The sequence below is a fragment of the Pseudoliparis swirei genome, chromosome 7, assembly GCF_029220125.1.
Source record: "Pseudoliparis swirei isolate HS2019 ecotype Mariana Trench chromosome 7, NWPU_hadal_v1, whole genome shotgun sequence".
NCBI lineage: Eukaryota > Metazoa > Chordata > Actinopteri > Perciformes > Liparidae > Pseudoliparis > Pseudoliparis swirei.
The window spans coordinates 4,186,125-4,205,272 of NC_079394.1; the positions used below are offsets into that span (position 1 = coordinate 4,186,125).

Consider the following 19,148-nt stretch of genomic DNA (forward strand, 5'->3'; position numbering starts at 1 on the left):
CCTCTGGGCCCCAGGCGACCTGTCCTGTGTCTTTTCCCAAATGTCCACTGATGAGCTTCTGCTTTCATACTTCAACCTCACCACTTGGAAGAAGCTCAAACTGGCCTGATTCTGACTGGAATTTGCCACCTGACAACCGGCATAATTACTGACTACTCAGTGGGAGTTATGGGAATCATTTTACTACTTCACCTCCTTAACCGAGTCATCGTTCAGTTAAAAGTTTCAAGTCTCTTACTGCTGTGTAAAAAGCGCCTCTACTGTACGTGTAACTGCAGAACTCCTGTTGCCTTTCAGTCGCCGTAAATCAGCGAGTCAAAGAGCCAATCAAAGAGTGTTTGATCCTGGGGATCCGCTGTGCGGGCCCCAAGATGACCCACATATCACATGACCTATAAAGGTGGTCCACCTCCGGCGCCATGCCACCTCAGACAGCACTAAAGGGCCCTCGAGTGTCCCTGACCCCGTGGAATGTGTCTTACTCAAACTTACTGATTGTAATGTTTGCCCGCAGTTTTTCTTTGATTCTGGAAAAGCAAATCAATCAATATCGACAAGAAAAAGTTAAATAGAAACAATCGCCTGGTATGTTTTTAACATTTTTTTTTTTTTTGCTCCTGTATAAATAAACCCAAACTAATAAATAACAGGGTAACACAAGATATACAATATCAGGGTCAAACCTAATCCGAACCTGTGGCACGGTGAAAGCAGCTTCCTGCGACTTCCCAGCGAACAGGGAAACAACGTGTGTGTGTTTTGTGGGTGAAGCCCCTGTTAGGAGCAGAAGATACGGGGAAAATTAATTTTTCGCTGCACAGACATGAGCCGTGATCCTTTGGAGACGAGTGTGGAAGCCCAGACCACCGAAGCTGATCCCTTCAGCTTTAGCGAGAGGCCAGCGAGTTAAGCGACGGCACAGGAACCCATTTTAATCATTTTTCTTCAGACCAAAATCACTTTGCGATATTATCTAAGGCAGTGAGTGGTTCTCAACCTTTTTTCAGTCATGTACCACCTGTGAAATGTTTGTTCAGCCAAGTACCCCCCAACCAACGCAAAGCATTTCTGAATGGATGCTAATTTTAAATATATGTTTTACAAATCTCACGTACCCCCTGGAGTGCCTTCACATACGCCCATTTAAGAACCACTAATCTAAGGTATAAGTACCACAAAGTCTGAAACTATTTGAATTGTACACTATAAAGATGTATCTTGCAATTTATATGTACCAACATAGAGATTTGTCATTTGGGCATTTGATCGCCGTGTATTTATTTATTTATTTATTTGTATGCGTGTTACTCGCATAACTAAAAGAGTATGAAACCGAATCGCATGAAACTTGGTGGGATGATTGGTTATTATCCGGGGACCATTTGATTAGATTATGGGATCGATCGGGTCAAAGGTCAAGGTCATGAAAAGGTTAAAATCTTCTTTTTACCATAGCGCGGTCAATTTTTATCCAATTGGCATGCAACTAATGCCAAAATGGTCATAATTCAATGCTCAATCTTGTGATGTGCGAAGGTATGCGCTCTACCGAGTGCCCGTTCTAGTTATATGTGTTTCAGGTTTTTATACAGGCTACACTATCCTGGAGGTATATGATAGCTTTCATATTCCAAAGCAAAATGTTGAACACAAGTCTAACAGGTTCTAGATGAAGAACTTAGACGTGGACATGTTACACAAAACTGGGTTTTAATAAAAACACACAGACGCCCACTCGTCTCTACGACTTCCGAACAACTTCAAAATAATTGAAAGGAAAAAGGAAGACAATAAAATTTAAAAAAATGCACACTGCCATTGTAAGGACCAGTGCACAAACAGCACAACTGTCTGGAGTCCTCTGGACCAGGTGTCAATCAACAGGCAGGTGTCGGTCATGGAGGTGACAGCTGGCGGACGGTCAGACGGTCTGACGAGTATTCCAGAGGTACCAAGGTTTGCTCTAGCTTGTATTTCTAGTGCTTCTTTTTTCCCCTCCATATTTCTGTCTTTACAAATGAGTTTGATAACCAGAAGCAGACCATTCTCAAGTCACATGACTTTGACATTTGCAGATACCATAGTGCAGCATGGTGGAACCGTTTCATTCTCTAACCTCCTCCCTTTCTGCTATAATCCCACCTTTACATGAATTATATTAAAAATGTATTTTGAGTCATAATTGACAAGTTCAATCTCAGAATGTGTGATCTGTGACATCGTCCCCATGAAGCCGTGCGTGTCACCGTTCTTCAACCACAGACACATGTGTGACAGCCTGCGATGCGTTGGTCTCTGACTAAGAGTCAGGATTATATCATAATAATAATAATAATAAGCGTCTTTGAGATTTCTATAAAGCGCTATATAAATCTCATATATTATTATTATCATAATGCATTCCCAGCCATGAGACAAATTCAAGGCAACGATAGAAATTCATTTTGGTTTCTTTGATTCCAATTACCATTACAAAGGATATTTTAGAATAACTACAATACAAATCTGTTTAAGTCACTATTAAAATGCTACGCCGGTACACACAGACATTTAAAATTGCTTAGCGGGAATTAAACACATTGTTGTATATTTCTAAATAGCACTCTCACATGAAAACACATCACACAAATGTAATGCTGACACAAGCCAACGCACTTCTTCCAATTCATATTCTCATACTTATTAAAATAATAGGAACAGTTACCGTTAAAGCTTGCTTCAATAGTTTTATCTACGCATGAGTTTATAAAGAAGACAAAATGTTTTATTTTTTCCAACTGCTTCACTGGTGAAAGAGAGAAAGTCTCCCTCATCTGTGTGACTTTGAAGCAGTGATATCTCAAAAGCACCACACTATTTATTGTCCACGTCATCGATGGATGTTCAACATCTGGAAAGTGTTTGAAAGTGTTGACGACCGTGGTCTGTTGCACTGTAAATGTACGGATGGACACACATACAGGTTTGGTATACCATATATTCCCTGAGTTTTGTCCACTGCTTTACTTCCATATGTGTGCAGAGACAGAGGTACTGCCCGCTATGAGCAAGAACACATAATGCAGTCTGACACAACTGGCACAATAAAACCAATTCAATTAGTGAGTTGTAAAAATAAATCAAGCGATGAAGTAGCGTTGACAATGTGTTTATTGTACCACTGGTTTTACTGAACTGCAAAATGTGGTTGAGTTAGCACAATCAGAAGTAGAAGCAGTCACCAATTGGTCCAACATGTCTGAAAGGTGAGTAATACCTCACATTTGATTACATGTTTTCAAATTAGTTTTCAAACATCCATTGTGTAAGTCCTGGTGGCAACCTCCAGTTCCAAAAAGTGAAGCCGACGTCAAATCAACTTGCATTATTGCTAATGGCCAGCAGGGGGCTAATCATCTGGTTGGGAAAAAAAGTCAGATTATACAGAAGTCAATGAGGCAATCACACTTGAAAGAAGAGTTTATGGTCTCAATGGCTATAGTGGCAAGTCTTCCTCAATACAGCATGATGGCCGGTTAGTAGATGAAGGTCCTATTTTGATTAACAGAGATAATAAAGAAGAATATGCTTTAGGGCGTGGCTACCTTGTGGTGTTGCTACTGGGAGCTGTCCGTGTTTTCGTTTTGCAACTTGAACACTTTTAGTGTTCATGAAGGTGTATTGTAAACTTTTTATCATTTAAAAATCGTTTTTTTATTTTAATTTGTTTTTATTTTTCCACCCTGTTGTCAGCTCAGGTTACATGAAACCAAGATGGCGCCAGCCAACACGCTGAACTCAAGGCTTCTATATCTCGTCTCTGTCGACGCTGGTTCAGACTTGACAGTGAGGGGCGAGGAGCGGTGAGAAAACAGCCTGACAACAAAGGCCGCTCTGTCTCACCGCGGCTCTCTGGCAGGGAAGCAGGAAGACTCCCGTTATTTCCCTGGATGATGGGAATCCTACAGGTGCACGCCATAAGTGAATGACGATGATAAGCGAGCGGTTTAATTTCCTCCTGGCACAGCCAGCCATCTCTCTCTCTCTCTCTCTCTCTACCCTTTCACCCTTTCAGCTGCAATTGTCCTCGTTAGAAGACCAGGTGGTCACTGCTTTATTCCAAAATGCTATCACATGTGAACAAAACGTTGAAATAAATAGTTGCTGATTGTTTACAATTAAAGTGAATCTAGTATGACGAGCCAAAAGAGCAAGTGTATCCCTGGAAATGTATCTGAGCTTTATAATATTGGATATCTAAAGCTTAATTATTAATGACTTTTAAAAAAATGGACACTTGCAATAGCTTTTCACTTGTCCTCATTAATATGCTGGATGCATTCAAGAATAATTAGATTATTCATGCAGTGGCTGTACTGTACGCATCTTGTATATAGTTTTAGAAATATCCATAACAGCCACGTGTCACTGCAAAAGTTCATGCAAGGTGCAATTTTTTTGTTTCCAAACAATTAAACATCCTTCGTTTTTACTTTTGTAGAAAAGCAAACTGACATCTTATTTTGGAATTAAAATAATTCCTTTATACTTTTTAATGATGACATTCTTAAAAGGATTAGTATTATTCAGGTCGTAAAATACTCAATAGAGGCTTAGTCCGTACACAATATTTAAAACATCTTCATAGTGTTGATTGATATTTCTTTCTTTCAATAATTTTATTTTACGTTTTTAAAAGTTACACCAGAAAACCAAAAACAACGAATAAATAAAAATATTTCTATATTTCATGTTTTTACTATCCAGTCTAAAACATCTAATGACAGATATTTCTTTTTTTCATGTTTTTATTGTACAGTCTAAAACATTGAATGACAGAAAGATGTTTAATCCAAGACACATACTGGTTTTCAGCATAAATTATTTGTTTACTTTTATAAAGACGATGAATGCTATAGCTGCATGCTGTTGGTCTCTTGCACAAAAAAACACAAATATTGAAACTTTTATTTCAGTCGGTGTGGAATGAACACGCCTCGTCATGGGAGACATTTACCAATAGACATTGACAAACATGAAATATTACATTCTCCTTCAAGTATTAATACATTATTAATCAATGCATTATTAATACATTTCCAGGGAACATTTGTGATATCCAAAACAAAATGACTCTTAAATCAACTGATTGAAACATTTAGAATATCTTTAAAACAAGAAGAATGTATATCCAGGTCTAATCCAAGATGAGAAAACAACACAAATTGATCTTTATGACATTATCGTTATGTTCTGAATGAAACCACAACCTGAAATACTCAGTAGTTTCCTATCTTGGCCTTCACACTTCTTTTCATCCTCCATGGCATGTTGTCAGGCATTTATCTGTAAATGATCCTTAGAAACTGATCTGGGCTTCCCTTTATGAAATGCTTTATTTATGGGATGTATAGAGGAGCGAGTGTGACATTCCTGTGGGGATTACTAAATCAGCAAGCGCGTGTCGTGGGATTATCCAGGCGGCCACCTCGCGGTCTTCAAGCAGACATTTAGGTATCGTCAAAATCCTCAAAGGCAGCAGCCAGGTCCAGAAGTCAAAGCTAGAATGGTTGGAAACAGACCCGGAGTCAGCCTCCACGGGTTCATCACTGCAGTGTGAAGACACACTGTGATGACCTCGGGACCTAAAGCTGGTAGCGGAAGAGGCGAGGAGGTGAAGACCCCGTTAACCCCTCTGCAAAACACCCATCAGGAAGTTCTGGGGTCGCGGAACATCAACCAAATAAAAGGGCAGATGAAGATCGAGAAACAAGGGGGAGGTGAAAATGCTAGTTTAGAAAGTGGAAATGAAAGAGATGGCTTGTAGTTTATTTTCATAATGAAAAGAGGGAGGAAAACATCAGCATGACATGATGAATAAGCAGCAACAAAGCAGCGTTGGTTCGTTGTTGGTGACACCCTATTTTCAGGGTGTAACCCGTCGTCCCTCAGTAGTTACCGAGCCACGGTCGAGGGCCGTCTTGAAGTTCGGGGGCGAAGTCCAACTCTTGAGAAACGACTTCCATACCGCCGGTCCAGCTCCTCGACCGAGTTCTCCACATATCATCAGCGGCATTAGCGGTTCCCGAGGAAGCACCGGAGGGCGTTAAGTGCCCGTGATCACATGACCACTTACGCATCTGGGCAAAGGTCCCGATGGCAGCTCCGAACGGAGCGAGCGGCCTGCAGTGTTTGGGAGCGGATTGCGTCATTCGCCGCTCGTCTTTTGATTTGTCGACGTAGAGGAGACGGTCAAGCGGCGAGTCTCTCCCGCGGCGCTGCGGCAGGTAAGAGTCGCTTAAAGCAAAACCAGATGCCAGTGACATGCTCCGGCTTTTTCTGAGAAGTGCTTTCTCGATCCGGGACAAAAAAAAATCTGGCATCAAATCCGGGGACACCTCCGCCCATCGTTTCCTGGTTGTCCCGTTTGGGTTGCCAGTGACCGTGTTTACATGCATTCCAATAACTGGCTTAGTCGGACTGAAATCAAATGATCCGTTTCATGTAAACACCTTTGTTCGACTATGTGCGGTCCGACTACGATCCGATTAACACCCCTGGATAACTCGATCCGATCCGGTTGATAATTCGACTCGCGGCATGTAACGGTGAATTGGATTAGGAACTGGACTTTGCGTCTTTGCGCATGCTTGAGATCCCGCCGCCCTCCTCCCCCCCTCCCTCCCATGTCGTGACCCGGAAGTCGAAAGAGACGATAAGTTGTCACTGCCGGGAGCCTGGCTGGCAGAAAACAAACAAACAACGCTCTGGAGAACACAAGAGCCACCACACATGTCTGGACCGAAGAGCAGACAGAATTTATGCTTCATGTGTTGAAGGAGTTGAACATACTAAAGTTCATGGTTCTTTCTCGAAATGTTGATGTTGTTGTTGTTGGTAGTGGTGAAGAGGTCAAGCGGAAATGGCTGTATCAGCACGAGTTGTAATGAAAACAGCGCCACCTATCGTATCGGATATGACATGCTTTCAAAGGCCAATGATTCGAATTACTCACTGCCATGTATATTGAGATAACAGCAGATCCCCCAGAAGATAGCATAGTCCGACTAAAGCAAGATTCGAATTATACCATCGTGTAAACGCACTGAGTGTTGAGGCGAGGGTTGACGAGTCGAAAGCAGCTCGCCGCATCGCTGGAGAGGGATCAAGAAAACCTTTTTTCAGGAGAACAAAACAGAGATTCAGGGCTTGAATCACAATCATGAGTCCTGGTTGTCATCTTTGTTAATATGTGTGTGTGTGTGTGTGGGGGTAAGAAAACAAGAAAGAGGCAAAGACAGAAGGGAATAGAGAGTAGAGAGAGGGGAAACAGTTAGAGGTTGTCCAAGACTTGCACTCATCCAACAATTGTTTCACATTTCAATATCTCATCTCTCGATATGGAGATGGACTTTGGGGAAGTGCAGTTTTAAATGTTGAACGGATGATTAATACTATGCATTCTGCCCGAGAAGCTCATGAACATCGTCCGATCCGATAGAGTTCAAAAGGAAAGAGCTTCTGCCGTCATCCCTCCGCCCGACCAGACGACACCGCACGCTGCAGTCGTCTCCCGTTTTGTTTATTTGCCAGCCGACACCCGAACGTAAGCGCTGGGAGGATGTTATGAAGTTTTCAGATTTGAAAGAAGTGTCACTGCGAATAATGTGGGAAAGGTGCTCAACTCACCAGATGCGTCACGTGACTATTCTGAATCGTACGAGCGTTTCTCTGGATACAGATAGCGCGAGAATGAGATAAATGTTGCTTTTTAGACTCCTTTCTTGCCGCAGTATCACGCAGACAAGATGCGGTGTCAGTTTGAGCCCATGCGTATTCCTAAAAGACGGACAGTCGAAAACCTCTGATCCTCGCAGTGCGTCAGAATGAGCCAACGTGCAGCTGTTGGATGTGGAAAGACCGCACGGCATTGCATGCACGAGCCGGATGTTCAGGAGACGCCTCCGAAAAGCCAAACATTAACAGAAGCTGATTAATATCTTAACGCCTGTCAGACCCACCAGCGAGTCGGGCTTTCTACAGTCACGTCGTTAAAATGTTCACACCCAGAGGAACGCATTCGCAAATTCCACTCACGATCCCACGGGAAAATCGGAAGAGTTCGAAAACGTAAACGCCAGAGAGAGAACAGGGTTCTTACACATTTTGAACAATGGATTTCCAGGACTTTTCCAGGACTTTAGACCAAATGTCCATGACCAAACTGAAATCTCGGTATAAACATGAAAACTGTAGGACATTTTGCCGATTGAGAGCGTACGCCGGCTTATATTTGGAGCGTCTTTCTTTAAAAAATATATAAATTATTTCAAACTCGGCGTGAATGAATACGTGATTTTAACAAATTTCCATGACTTTTCCCAAACTTTTATGATTTCAGTTTTTTCCATGACTTTTCCAGGCCTGGAAATGACCATTTTGAAATTCCATGACTTTTCCAGGTTTTCCATGACCGTACGAACCCTGAGAGAAGATGACGAATAATGGTGTTTCTTGTGTTTGGCTCAATACATTGTGTGTGGCCTCTTTATTAGGGGGACACGGCAACTGCTCATGCAGGAAGAGTACGGTGTCGGCGTAATAAGATCGATGAACATTTTTAAAAAGGATACAAAACATTTCACGGGGCTGGAAAACAAAGCTTGGAATAATTTCCTCTCATTGTTGTGAAACTCTGGTTTGATGCCACATGGAACAGTTTAGTCTTCGCCTGGGAGAAGGAGGGAGGGATCGTGTGTCCCGTTGACACCGTCTTAATACGAGCTACTTGAAAAATCTGCAACGTGTAATCTTGTTTTCCCTTCCCGACGATTCCCAGGATACATTTCGTACCGCTACCGTTTGTGAAGAGCGGCTCGGCGATCCAGCTGTGAGCGGGAGGAAGCAGCGGCTTGACCACATCTGGCGAACGATCGGTTGCATTTGTTCTCCGACTAACCTGAGGTTGTTTTTTTTATTATTTCTGCTCGCGAGGTTCTGGGCTGCGACGCAACCGACGCTTCCGGCTCCGCTCTTCATCTTCATCTTCCTCGTCGGAAAAGGTCCGGTCCACGGAGATGCCGTGGCACACCGGACTCTGACCTGGACAGACACACACACGTTTTTTATGGGAATTATTTATTAAAAAATCCTTGAGAGTTATAAATGTAATTAAAAACGGATTAATATGGAAGATGTATGTGGTAGTATATATAAATATATTTTGTTTTTTATCTTGTTTTTTTTGTTTTATTTTTTTCTTTATTTTATATTAATTTTCTGATTTGTTTTGATTTCAATTTAGGATAGGAATTTATAAGCATTTTTTTTGCTTCTACCTATACCTTTTCAGTCTTTCTCTTTTGTATTTTTTATAGGATAATATTGTATTGTATTTGATTTGATAGACTGAATAAAAATACAAACAAACAAACACACACACACACACAGAGTTTGAGAATGGGTCTCACCACATCATTACTTTGCATCTACGCATCTTCGATGTTGGTAATATACGTAAAACTATCAAAGCGGTTCATTTGAAAAATCACGTTCACTGTAAACCAAAACGTATGAGATGCATATACATTCTTTTCACAATGATGTCCGATTGTTGGATTTCAAATTCTCAAACAAATGCCTCCAAATGTCTGACCGCTGACGTCTTGCCTCGTTCCAGTTTGTCGGTTCTTTTGGTTTAGTCACCAACGCCCAAATCCTCCCTCTTTAGATCTCCATCAGCGTCACATTTGCGGCCGTCTCCAGGCATACGGCCCGAGTTAACCTCCGTTAACCCCGGACAACTCAACACCTAGTTGTGACGTTTATCGGGAATAGAGATCTGGCATTCCACACAAGCCCGGTCAGATAATTGTTTACACACCGACAGACACACAAACACACCTGTTTGCCCTTTAACACGGCTGCGAGCTCATTCAAAACATTTGACAGATTGAGCAGTCGTGTCACATCAAAAGAAATACTTCGAAGACCTGACTAGCCGTCGGATGAGGAGATAGCAGTCATGGCACTCGTCGTGTGGATGGCGAACGTAACGCTTCTGTTAAGTCTCAAGGGAATCGAGTGTGACGTGAGAGTCTGAGGCCCATTCCGTCATCTTTTATCCATTTATTTCTTCCTGCTCAGACACTCATCCCTGGAGTAACGCTGCCTCCCTCCTCTCCTCCTCCTTCTTCCATCTCTATCTCTTCTATCTTCAGTCACCAGATTGGGAGTGGTATGCTTCCTGTGTTTTAACTCTCAGATTCTTAACTGGGGGGGGAACAAGTCAAAAAGAGAGTTTATTTATATACTGGAGATCCTGGCAAACTCAGCACTTTACTTTATTTTCCCCCTGTATATTTAGTATTTAGTTTTTTAGTATTGTGTTTTGTGTTTTATATTTATTTTCATTGATGCTCTGATGTGCACCGCTGCTGTGATTTTTTAAATGTCCCCACTGTGGGAGAAATAAAGGAATATCATATCATCATCATCATATCATATTCTTTTATTTCCATTTTTGCCCTGTCATTACTCTTTCTTATCAGGCCTCGGCGATATGGAAACACACCTCCAGGCATGAGGGTTGGCGGGGGCCAAGACAGCCAAAGGGGAATTGTCAGGCCCCTATATCTGTAAAGTATATTAATCAACGCAAATAAAACATTTGCTGTTGTGCACAAAGTTTCTAATCTTGGTCAAACTTGGCCAAATGGGAGGAGACTCAAATTGAACAATTGAACGAAATAAATGAGGTCTCAAATTCACCAAGTTTACCAAATCTCTACAAAATAAAGATCGTTGTGGCTCATGCTGCATGTTTCATGTCCACACATCATTATGAAGGTTGTGAATTGATGAGTTGCTGCGGTTACCAGGCAAAGGCTGCACAAGATAAACAAGAAGGCATAACAGAGCGTTAGCTCCACATGAGCGGATTGAAACACGACCGTTGACGGGTTTTCATCGGGGGCCAAGTGAAGGCCAAGAGAGAAACGCCCGGAGACGAATATGTTGGAAAGCTGAATTAGTATAAATACTACAACGATGTGGGAAACGCCCATCAGGGTAAAACAGCCCAGAATACAGGGGCAACATCATCACGAGATGAGTGTCGGATGATTTCTACCGAGAAGCTGAAACACAAGAAAACATTGTAAAAGGGAGGGGGGGGGTATGAATCAGCAGATGTGACATCACGCCCGCTCTGCATGACGCAGGAAGCGGCCGACCGCCCTCACGGCTGGCCGTGTTGAAGTGATCACAGCAGACTTCGCCGAGTGGGTTCATGACTCACTGGAAAGTGTTTCCCAGAACCGAGAGCTCGCTTCCCGAGGGCGTTTTCTACGCTTGTGTGTGCTTTTAAGTTTACGTTGAAACCCCCTGCTTACATGATCAATTACATTTGGCTGTTAAGTTTATCAGACAGTAAAATCAGTTCAAGGAAAGTCAAAACTCAAGAGTTTCACTGGAGAGTCTGCAGCAATTCTGACCTCTGAGATAACAAGGAGTTACGCCAACGGTCTAGACTCGACACCAAAGCATTGACCCACGGAGAGAGTGCCATCAAGAGGGCCCCGGTCAGAAAGAAAAATCTGAAGAACCCCAATTACCACGGAGCGTTCTCAAGAGGCTTCGTCTGGTCATAGCGTGTTTATAACCTTGTTTTCTTTAAGTTAACTAAACTATTTACAGTTTTATTGTGTATTTTACGGACCACTGAGTCCCGTTCAGTGTTGTGTAACATAACTGTTGTTCTTGTTGCTGCTGAGCTTTGTTGCGTTTAAATTACACCACGAGGGAAGTTGGTAAACTGTACTTCATTAGTTAAAGGTGTGCGCGCGCACACACACACATATATATATATATATACACATATACATATACACACACATATATATATATGTGTGTATATATATATGTGTGTGTATATGTATATGTGTATAGAGATATATATATAGTATATATATATCTCTATACACACATATATATATATATACACACATTTATATATATATGTGTGTGTATATATATATATATACATACATATATATATGTGTGTATATATATATATATGTGTATAATACACATATATATATGTATATGCATATATATATATATACATACACACATATATATATGTGTATATGTATGTATATATATATATATACACACACACATATATATATATATATATATTATATACATAGACATATATAAATAGAAACCGTAGCAGATGATTTTTTGTTGCCTTTAGGTAGAATGCCTTTAGTTGTATAGTATATATTTGTTGCTTATATTATTGGTATTATTCAGTATTGTTAAGGAAATAAACTGTTATACTTTAAGGAGCAGTTTGTGTGATAGTTTTCACCTTCGCTGTTCTCTCTGAATGTGGAATCGTACTTTGACTCTTGACATTGTGAGTGAAAAACAGTTTTGAGACTTAAAGCCACATGTTTTGGGTTCCCTGATGCCAGGGTGGTGCCCCGTTATTAATTATCTGCTCATTGTCGCTGGCCTTGCTGTTGCAACACATTGTGACGCAGGCAAAGATGAAAACAATTAACTTACTTTGTTCCTCTAGAAAAGGTCAAAACAAAAGTTGCACACACACACACACCTACACACACACACGCACACACACCTGTGAGGAGAATAGTCGGCTCCTGAGACGCATGGATGCTCTGCACCGTCTCCTCTCTTCTGTCCTGACTGCCGTCTTCACCCCGAGTCGTGTTCTCGTCCCTAAAACAAACAACACACTTTTGAGAAAAGAACACATATGTTACGTTTAAAGATCTGCGTTTGAGGGAGCAGTGTGGGGAAACTAAAAAGTAATTGAGTTGGGGTTTGAATGTGCTTTTGAAACAAAGCCTCTCAGTTTACTTGTACTGGCAAGTCTATGGGTAATAATCTTTTAATCTTTTATTTTACTGTCCTCGGGGACATGAGTAAACTGCAATGACGGAAGATACCGAACAGGCTTGTAAAGAAACAAATTAGCCACCGTCTGTTTTCTGCAAAAGCCAAAAGATGTGGCAAGCACGTACGCAGGTCTGACGGCACGGTGCTAAACCGGCACGTGTGCCACTAAGGCCATGAGCTGAAGAAGTTGTGCAACCCTTTGTACAAAACCCTCAGTTAATTCATGGACAGTAAATGAGCTAAAATGATTGCGACACCGTTTTGTGTAAAGTAATTTAACAAGTAGTGTGTAACTACCAGAAAATCTGCAAATATTAGTTGATCGACAGGAAAAAAAATGGATTGACCGTTCCAGCTTCTTAAATGTAAGAATAAGCATCTTTTTCTTGCCTTCCACTGTAGTAACTTGAATATTTTGGGGTATCGGGCTGTTGGTCACGAAAGACTTCCGAAGACAAAACGTTGGCGTGCAGGAAGTTGTGATGGGCATTTTTCAGTTTTAAAATCTTCCACCAAATAATGAATTCAGAAAAATAAATCGTCAGATTCATTAATAAAGATAAGGGAATTAAGTATTGCAGAAGATTAGTTGCAGCCTGTCTGTTGACTTGGTTGTTATAGTTACCTTCGCATTGAAAATGCGGAAGGTTATGTTTTGATCGTCGTGTATTTATTTATTTATTTGTATGCGTGTTATTCGCATAACACAAAAAGTATTAAACCGAATCGCATGAAATTTGGTGGGATGATTGGTTATTATCCGGGGACCATTTGATTAGATTTTGGGATTGATCGGGTCAAAGGTCAAGGTCATGAAAAGGTCAAAATCTTCTTTTTACCATAGCGCGGTCAATTTCTATCCAATTGTTCATAATGCAATGCCCAATCTTGTGATATGCGAAGGTATGCGCTCTACCGAGTGCCCATTCTAGTTGTACATTATTTTAAGGTGACGCATTACTTTCGGAAAAGTGTCTTTTGGGATGCTTTATAATCAACAATCCGGTTTGAAATGTTAGTTTGAGAAATACACCGAGTCTTTCACATAATCGCCCTATGCAATGGACCGTGTGTCTATACTTCAAGGTAACACCTGCTAGCTTGCATTTGATCAGAGCCAGAGGTTGTTGGAATGTAATTCATAGCCAGGTAAACCCTGTTGATGAAAAGTGAAAACATTGAGAACTAGAACGGGCACTCGGTAGAGCGCATACCTTCGCATATCACAAGATTGGGCATTGAATTATGAACATTTTGGCATTAGTTGCATGCCAATTGGATATAAATTGACCGTGCTATGGTAAAAAGAAGATGTTGACCTTTTCATGACCTTGACCATGACCTTTGACCCGATCGATCGCAAAATCTAATCAAATGGTCCCCGGATAATAACCAATCATCCCACCAAATTTCATACGATTCAAGAAGATTTTGACCTTTTTCATGACCTTGACCTTGACCTTTGACCCGATCGATCCGAAAATCTAATCAAATGGTCCCCGAATAATAACCAATCATCCCACCAAATTAAATACAAGATATTTCAGTGGTTCACTTGCATTTCAAAGTAGCAAAGCTAGCCAGTTATGCCAGAGCATCACATACATCAGGCTGCTGACCTTAGTCTTCCTTCCTCATCCCTCTGCTTGCCGTCAGTCTGATGGAGCTGGCGGACGACATCCTGCAGGCTCCTGATCTTGGCCTTCTTCTCATTCAGCACCATGACAAAACGTGAGTACAGCCCGTCCTCCAACATCTCTTTTTCTTCAGCCTGCCTCTCCAGCCTAGTGAGAAAAGCACACCAATGTGAGTGCAACGCAATACATGCCAGCAATGGACTCCCACATGCACAGGGAGTGACATGTACACACCCAAACACAGGCAGATTGGAGACGCGGAGGATTCTTGTTTGTTTACTTTCCGAGATACACTTTCTAACAGGAAGGCTGCTGATGCGTCCTGTACAGACATTAGTCACCCACATCCTCCGTCTAGGGCAATGCTACGTTTACTGGCCAAAGAAATCAATATGCAGATAAACTATCACACAGAAAAATATATTTGAAAATAAGTCATAAATGAAATTAAAGATATACACTACCGTTCAAAAGTTTGGGGTCATCCAGACAATTTTGTGTCTTCCATGAAAACTCACTTTTATTTATCAAATGAATAGAAAATTGAATATAAAATGTAGTCAAGACATTGACAAGGTTAGAAATAATGATTAATATTTGAAGTATTAATTTTGTTCTTCAAATTTCAAACTCAAAGGAAGGCCAGTTGTATAGCTTATATCACCAGCATAACTGTTTTCAGCTGTGCTAACATAATTGCACAAGGGTTTTCTAATCATCCATTAGTCTTCTAAGGCGATTAGCAAACACAATGTACCATTAGAACACTGGAGTGATCGTTGATGGAAATGGGCCTCTATACACCTATGGAGATATTTCATTAGAAACCAGACGTTTGCACCTAGAATAGTCATTTATCACATTAACAATGTATCGTGGGTATTTTTGATTAATTTAATGTTATCATTATTGAAAAAACAGTGCTTTTCTTTGAAAAATACAGACATTTCTAAGTGACCCCAAACTTTTGAACGGTAGTGTATAACGGAAACATTTAAAGTTAGTTCCCAGATTTTCCAAGCCCAGTTTGCAGCACTGGGTGGAACCCTTAATGCTCTCAATGGGCGACCAGTGACAATGTCATACTTAGTGATCGCTGCGCATATAAACAGCTGGAAGTGCAGCTTGTGAAGAAAAGGGAGCTTGCGTGCAAACAAGACAGCCGACAAATTACAGCACTGAACATCTTTCAGGGGAATTTGGACTTGACAATTGCTCTCATCACATATTCTTTCATAGACACACAATTGGATTGGATTGGATTCACTCTGTTGTCATTGCACAGAGTTCAGGTACACAGGCAACGAAATGTATTCTCTGCATTTAACCCATCCTTAGTTATTAGGAGCAGTGGGCTGCGGTGATGCGCCCGGGGAGCAACTGGGGGTTCAGTGACTTGCTCAAGGACACTTCGACTTGCAACTCATGGGGAGAGCGGGGATCGAACCGACGACCTTGGGGTTGCAGGACGACCCCCTTACCCCACTGAGCTACAGCCGCCCCACAATTAAATCCATCAGCGGCTTTCCTCCTCATTCTTACTCTCTGAGAATGATCTGGTGCTCCCGGTTCAGCCTACAGTTTTCCTCCAACAGCTGGCAATTCTTGGACTGCAGATCGGTACTGCGCTTTAGAGACTGGCCAATCATCTTCTGGTTCAGCTCTAGTGGGTCCGGAGCCGGCTGGAGCTCCACGGAACCCAAGTGCACCTGAAGAAAGTTGGGAAAGAAGAGCAGAAAAAGAGGAATGAGAAAGCACGATCGAACAAGAGTACACATTGCAAGAGGATCAGCATTCATATCCAAGAGAAATTGACTTTTCTCTTCGGGCTTTCATTATTACCTTCGCATTGAAAATGCGGAAGGTTATGTTTTGATCGTCGTGTATTTATTTATTTATTTGTATGCGTGTTACTCGCATAACTCAAAAAGTATTAAACCGAATCGCACGAAATTTGGTGGGATGATTATCCGGGGACCATTTGATTAGATTTTGGGATTGATCGGGTCAAAGGTCAAGGTCATGAAAAGGTCAACATCTTCTTGAATCGCATGAAATTTGGTGGGATGATTGGTTATTATCCGGGGACCATTTGATTAGATTTTGGGATCAATCGGGTCAAAGGTCAAGGTCATGAAAAGGTCAACATCTTCTTTTTACCATAGCGCGGTCAATTTTTATCCAATTGTCATGCAACTAATGCCAAAATGTTCATAATTCAATGCCCGATCTTGTGATATGCGAAGGTATGCGCTCTACCGAGTGACCGTTCTAGTTCATGATAAGTTGACAAGCACATCAATGTGGGAGGACCCCAGTACAGCCTCTGCATTGACAGGTGACAGTTAGGATCATGGTAAGCATAACCTTCAGGTGCCTCTCTTTGACTGGGAGCTTTAATGCTGCGGCGGCGTTGAACATCGTTGCAGCTGCCCTTACAAAGTAAGTACTGTTGCATGCAGAATGCACACAATCGAGACACGCTTCTTCGTCAAAACATTGCGCTTTGAACTTTGACCCTAGGCTCATATATCCGTCGTCTTCTGTCAATGAGCCGTCGCCAGTCTGTCATCGGTTTGTGCTCTCTCGGCGGCTCGGTCGATGTGGCGTGTGTTTCCGCTGCGCCGAGGATTGTGGGTCGGAACGGCCAGAAAAGCGTGCTGGCTTGCAAACTGCAGAATGCAGCCGAATGCAGTCGGACATCCTGATGATCTTGACATAACTGCATTTGAATTACTACATATGAATGCATTCTAAATCTTTTTTTTGGCAGACTTAATAGTTTGGTAGCGCTCTAAATCTCCCAGCTGCCCGAGAGTACCAGGGGTAACCTAGAGGGGGAAAAGCACTACAATCCTGACAGATTGATATATAGATTAGTGGATTAAGGTAATCTGGCATCTAAAGCATCTTCTGAACCCGCTGACAGGGAAAATGAGAAAGCATCTGCACCACAACATCATCTGAAGAAGCACTGTAATATAGAGGTGTAACAAATTATTATATCACATTTTCTCTCAACCTTTTTCTGTCTGGGGGAAATACAGAACGATTTCATTGGTCACCAGTAAAGTACGCAAGTGAGCACACAGTTCCCACTCTGTTTCTTCACGTCTGTGACTTTTTGAAATCACAGACAGGCTTCAGATGTCATCAAACATTCCTCATTTGGTTATAATGTTGGCACTAAGTCACAGAGCGGATCTGAGGAATTGCAGCTGGCGACAGAAAAACTCTCAAGTTTTTTTTACATTTAGTTGATGTGCCAAATTTTCAAAATTCCACCACAGCAGTCTCGTTTGGAAGAGGCCAAATAGGACAAAATCTACAGCAAACAGCGATAGTTCTATACAGATGAGCCCAAGGAAGAAAAGCACTATTTGCCCGGGAGTGTCAAAGTTACAAAACCAAACAAATAGCTGCACGGTCTTCGTTTGCTTGTTGCCTTAGGGATTCGTCCACCGAACACATAAACACACACTCACACACACACACACATAAACACACAGGCACTGCTCATGATGCACTCGGAAACCAGAAGGTGACGAGGTGCTAAATCTTCTCTGGGCTACGTCGAGGTCGCAGACCAACTGTAATAAAGCCGCCATCTTCAAAAGCTCTCATAAAATACTTGTCATTTTTTCACCTGGGCCGACGCTGTCCTGGCAGGCCACACAGCTGTTTCCCCTCCACTGGTGAACCGGAACATGTCGAGTGGACATTTGCTTCACATCGCCACCACAGCTTCACCAGCTTAGCCTCATCTTATTATTTTCTTTACTCGTCCGTTTCTGTCAAATATTCTTCTCTCTCCTCCTGTGTTTCCACCTCCCTCTCACTTCTCCTCCAAAAATAAAATGAATGCATTCATGGAAGAAACCAAAGGCAATATTATCTCTATCGTGTCACATTTGGTTTTCAAGGGAATTATTTATAAAACAATTCTTGAGTTATAAAAGTGATTAAAAACGTATTTATATGGAAGATGTATGTGGAAGTATGTCTGTATGTATGTATATATATATATATATATATAGTTTTTTCTTTTATTCTTTATTTTATATTAATTTTCTGATTTATTTGATTTTAATTTAGGATAGGAATTTATACGCATTTTTTGCTTCTACCTAAACCTTTTCAGTCTTTCTCTTTTGTATATTGAATAATATTGTATTGCATTTGATTTGATTGACTGAATAAAATACACAACAACAACAACATTACAGAAGACTCGTGTGAGAATCGCGGAAACAGATATTACACGAAAATCCATCCGGTCAGGCTGCAGTTAAAGCGTTTGTGTGTGCGAAGCTAAGCATTTATTAATTGAAACAGGAGTAATGATGGAAAATATGTTTGATTGACAGATGGTTCATCCAATCATCAGTAGTTTGTTTTTTTTAAGTGCCTGACCTTCTCCAACAAGTTTTAAATAACGGCTTCTCAGATGGCACTGTGTAACGTACCATCTGGTGGATAAGTGGTCAAAAACTCTATAAAGTGAATTCATAGCTTACTGACTCCCTTCAGTAAAATTCCTCAAAACAATCTGTCTAGATTAGGAGATCCCTTCGAGTCGTGGCATGCTTATTCAGTGCCAGC

General features: G+C 41.4%; 2 protein-coding genes across 6 annotated transcripts in view; both read right to left on the bottom strand.

Annotated features, from left to right (window-relative positions):
* LOC130197390 (versican core protein-like) overlaps window positions 1-6,305 on the bottom strand; it is a 45,059-nt gene extending 38,754 nt beyond the window's left edge. Inside the window, exon 1 of the mRNA XM_056420052.1 lies at window positions 5,939-6,305. Coding sequence (XP_056276027.1) covers window positions 5,939-6,305 — 367 coding nt within the window. The remainder of the gene's footprint in view (window positions 1-5,938) is intronic.
* LOC130196121 (DNA repair protein XRCC4-like) overlaps window positions 1-19,148 on the bottom strand; it is a 32,804-nt gene that overhangs the window by 640 nt on the left and 13,016 nt on the right. Inside the window, exons 4-8 of one of the 5 annotated variants that reach the window (XR_008832183.1) lie at window positions 16,089-16,255; window positions 14,529-14,693; window positions 12,629-12,729; window positions 8,939-9,081; window positions 695-774 (exon numbers count right to left, since the gene is read on the bottom strand). Coding sequence is in view for 4 of the 5 variants with exons in the window: in XM_056417988.1 (XP_056273963.1) it covers window positions 8,957-9,081; window positions 12,629-12,729; window positions 14,529-14,693; window positions 16,089-16,255 (558 nt within the window). In the remaining variant the exon portion in view is untranslated. Of the gene's footprint in view, window positions 1-694; window positions 775-1,689; window positions 7,220-8,938; window positions 9,082-12,628; window positions 12,730-14,528; window positions 14,694-16,088; window positions 16,256-19,148 lie in introns of those variants that run through there. The other 4 variants (XM_056417989.1, XM_056417987.1, XM_056417986.1 and 1 more) reach the window with 4 other exon arrangements.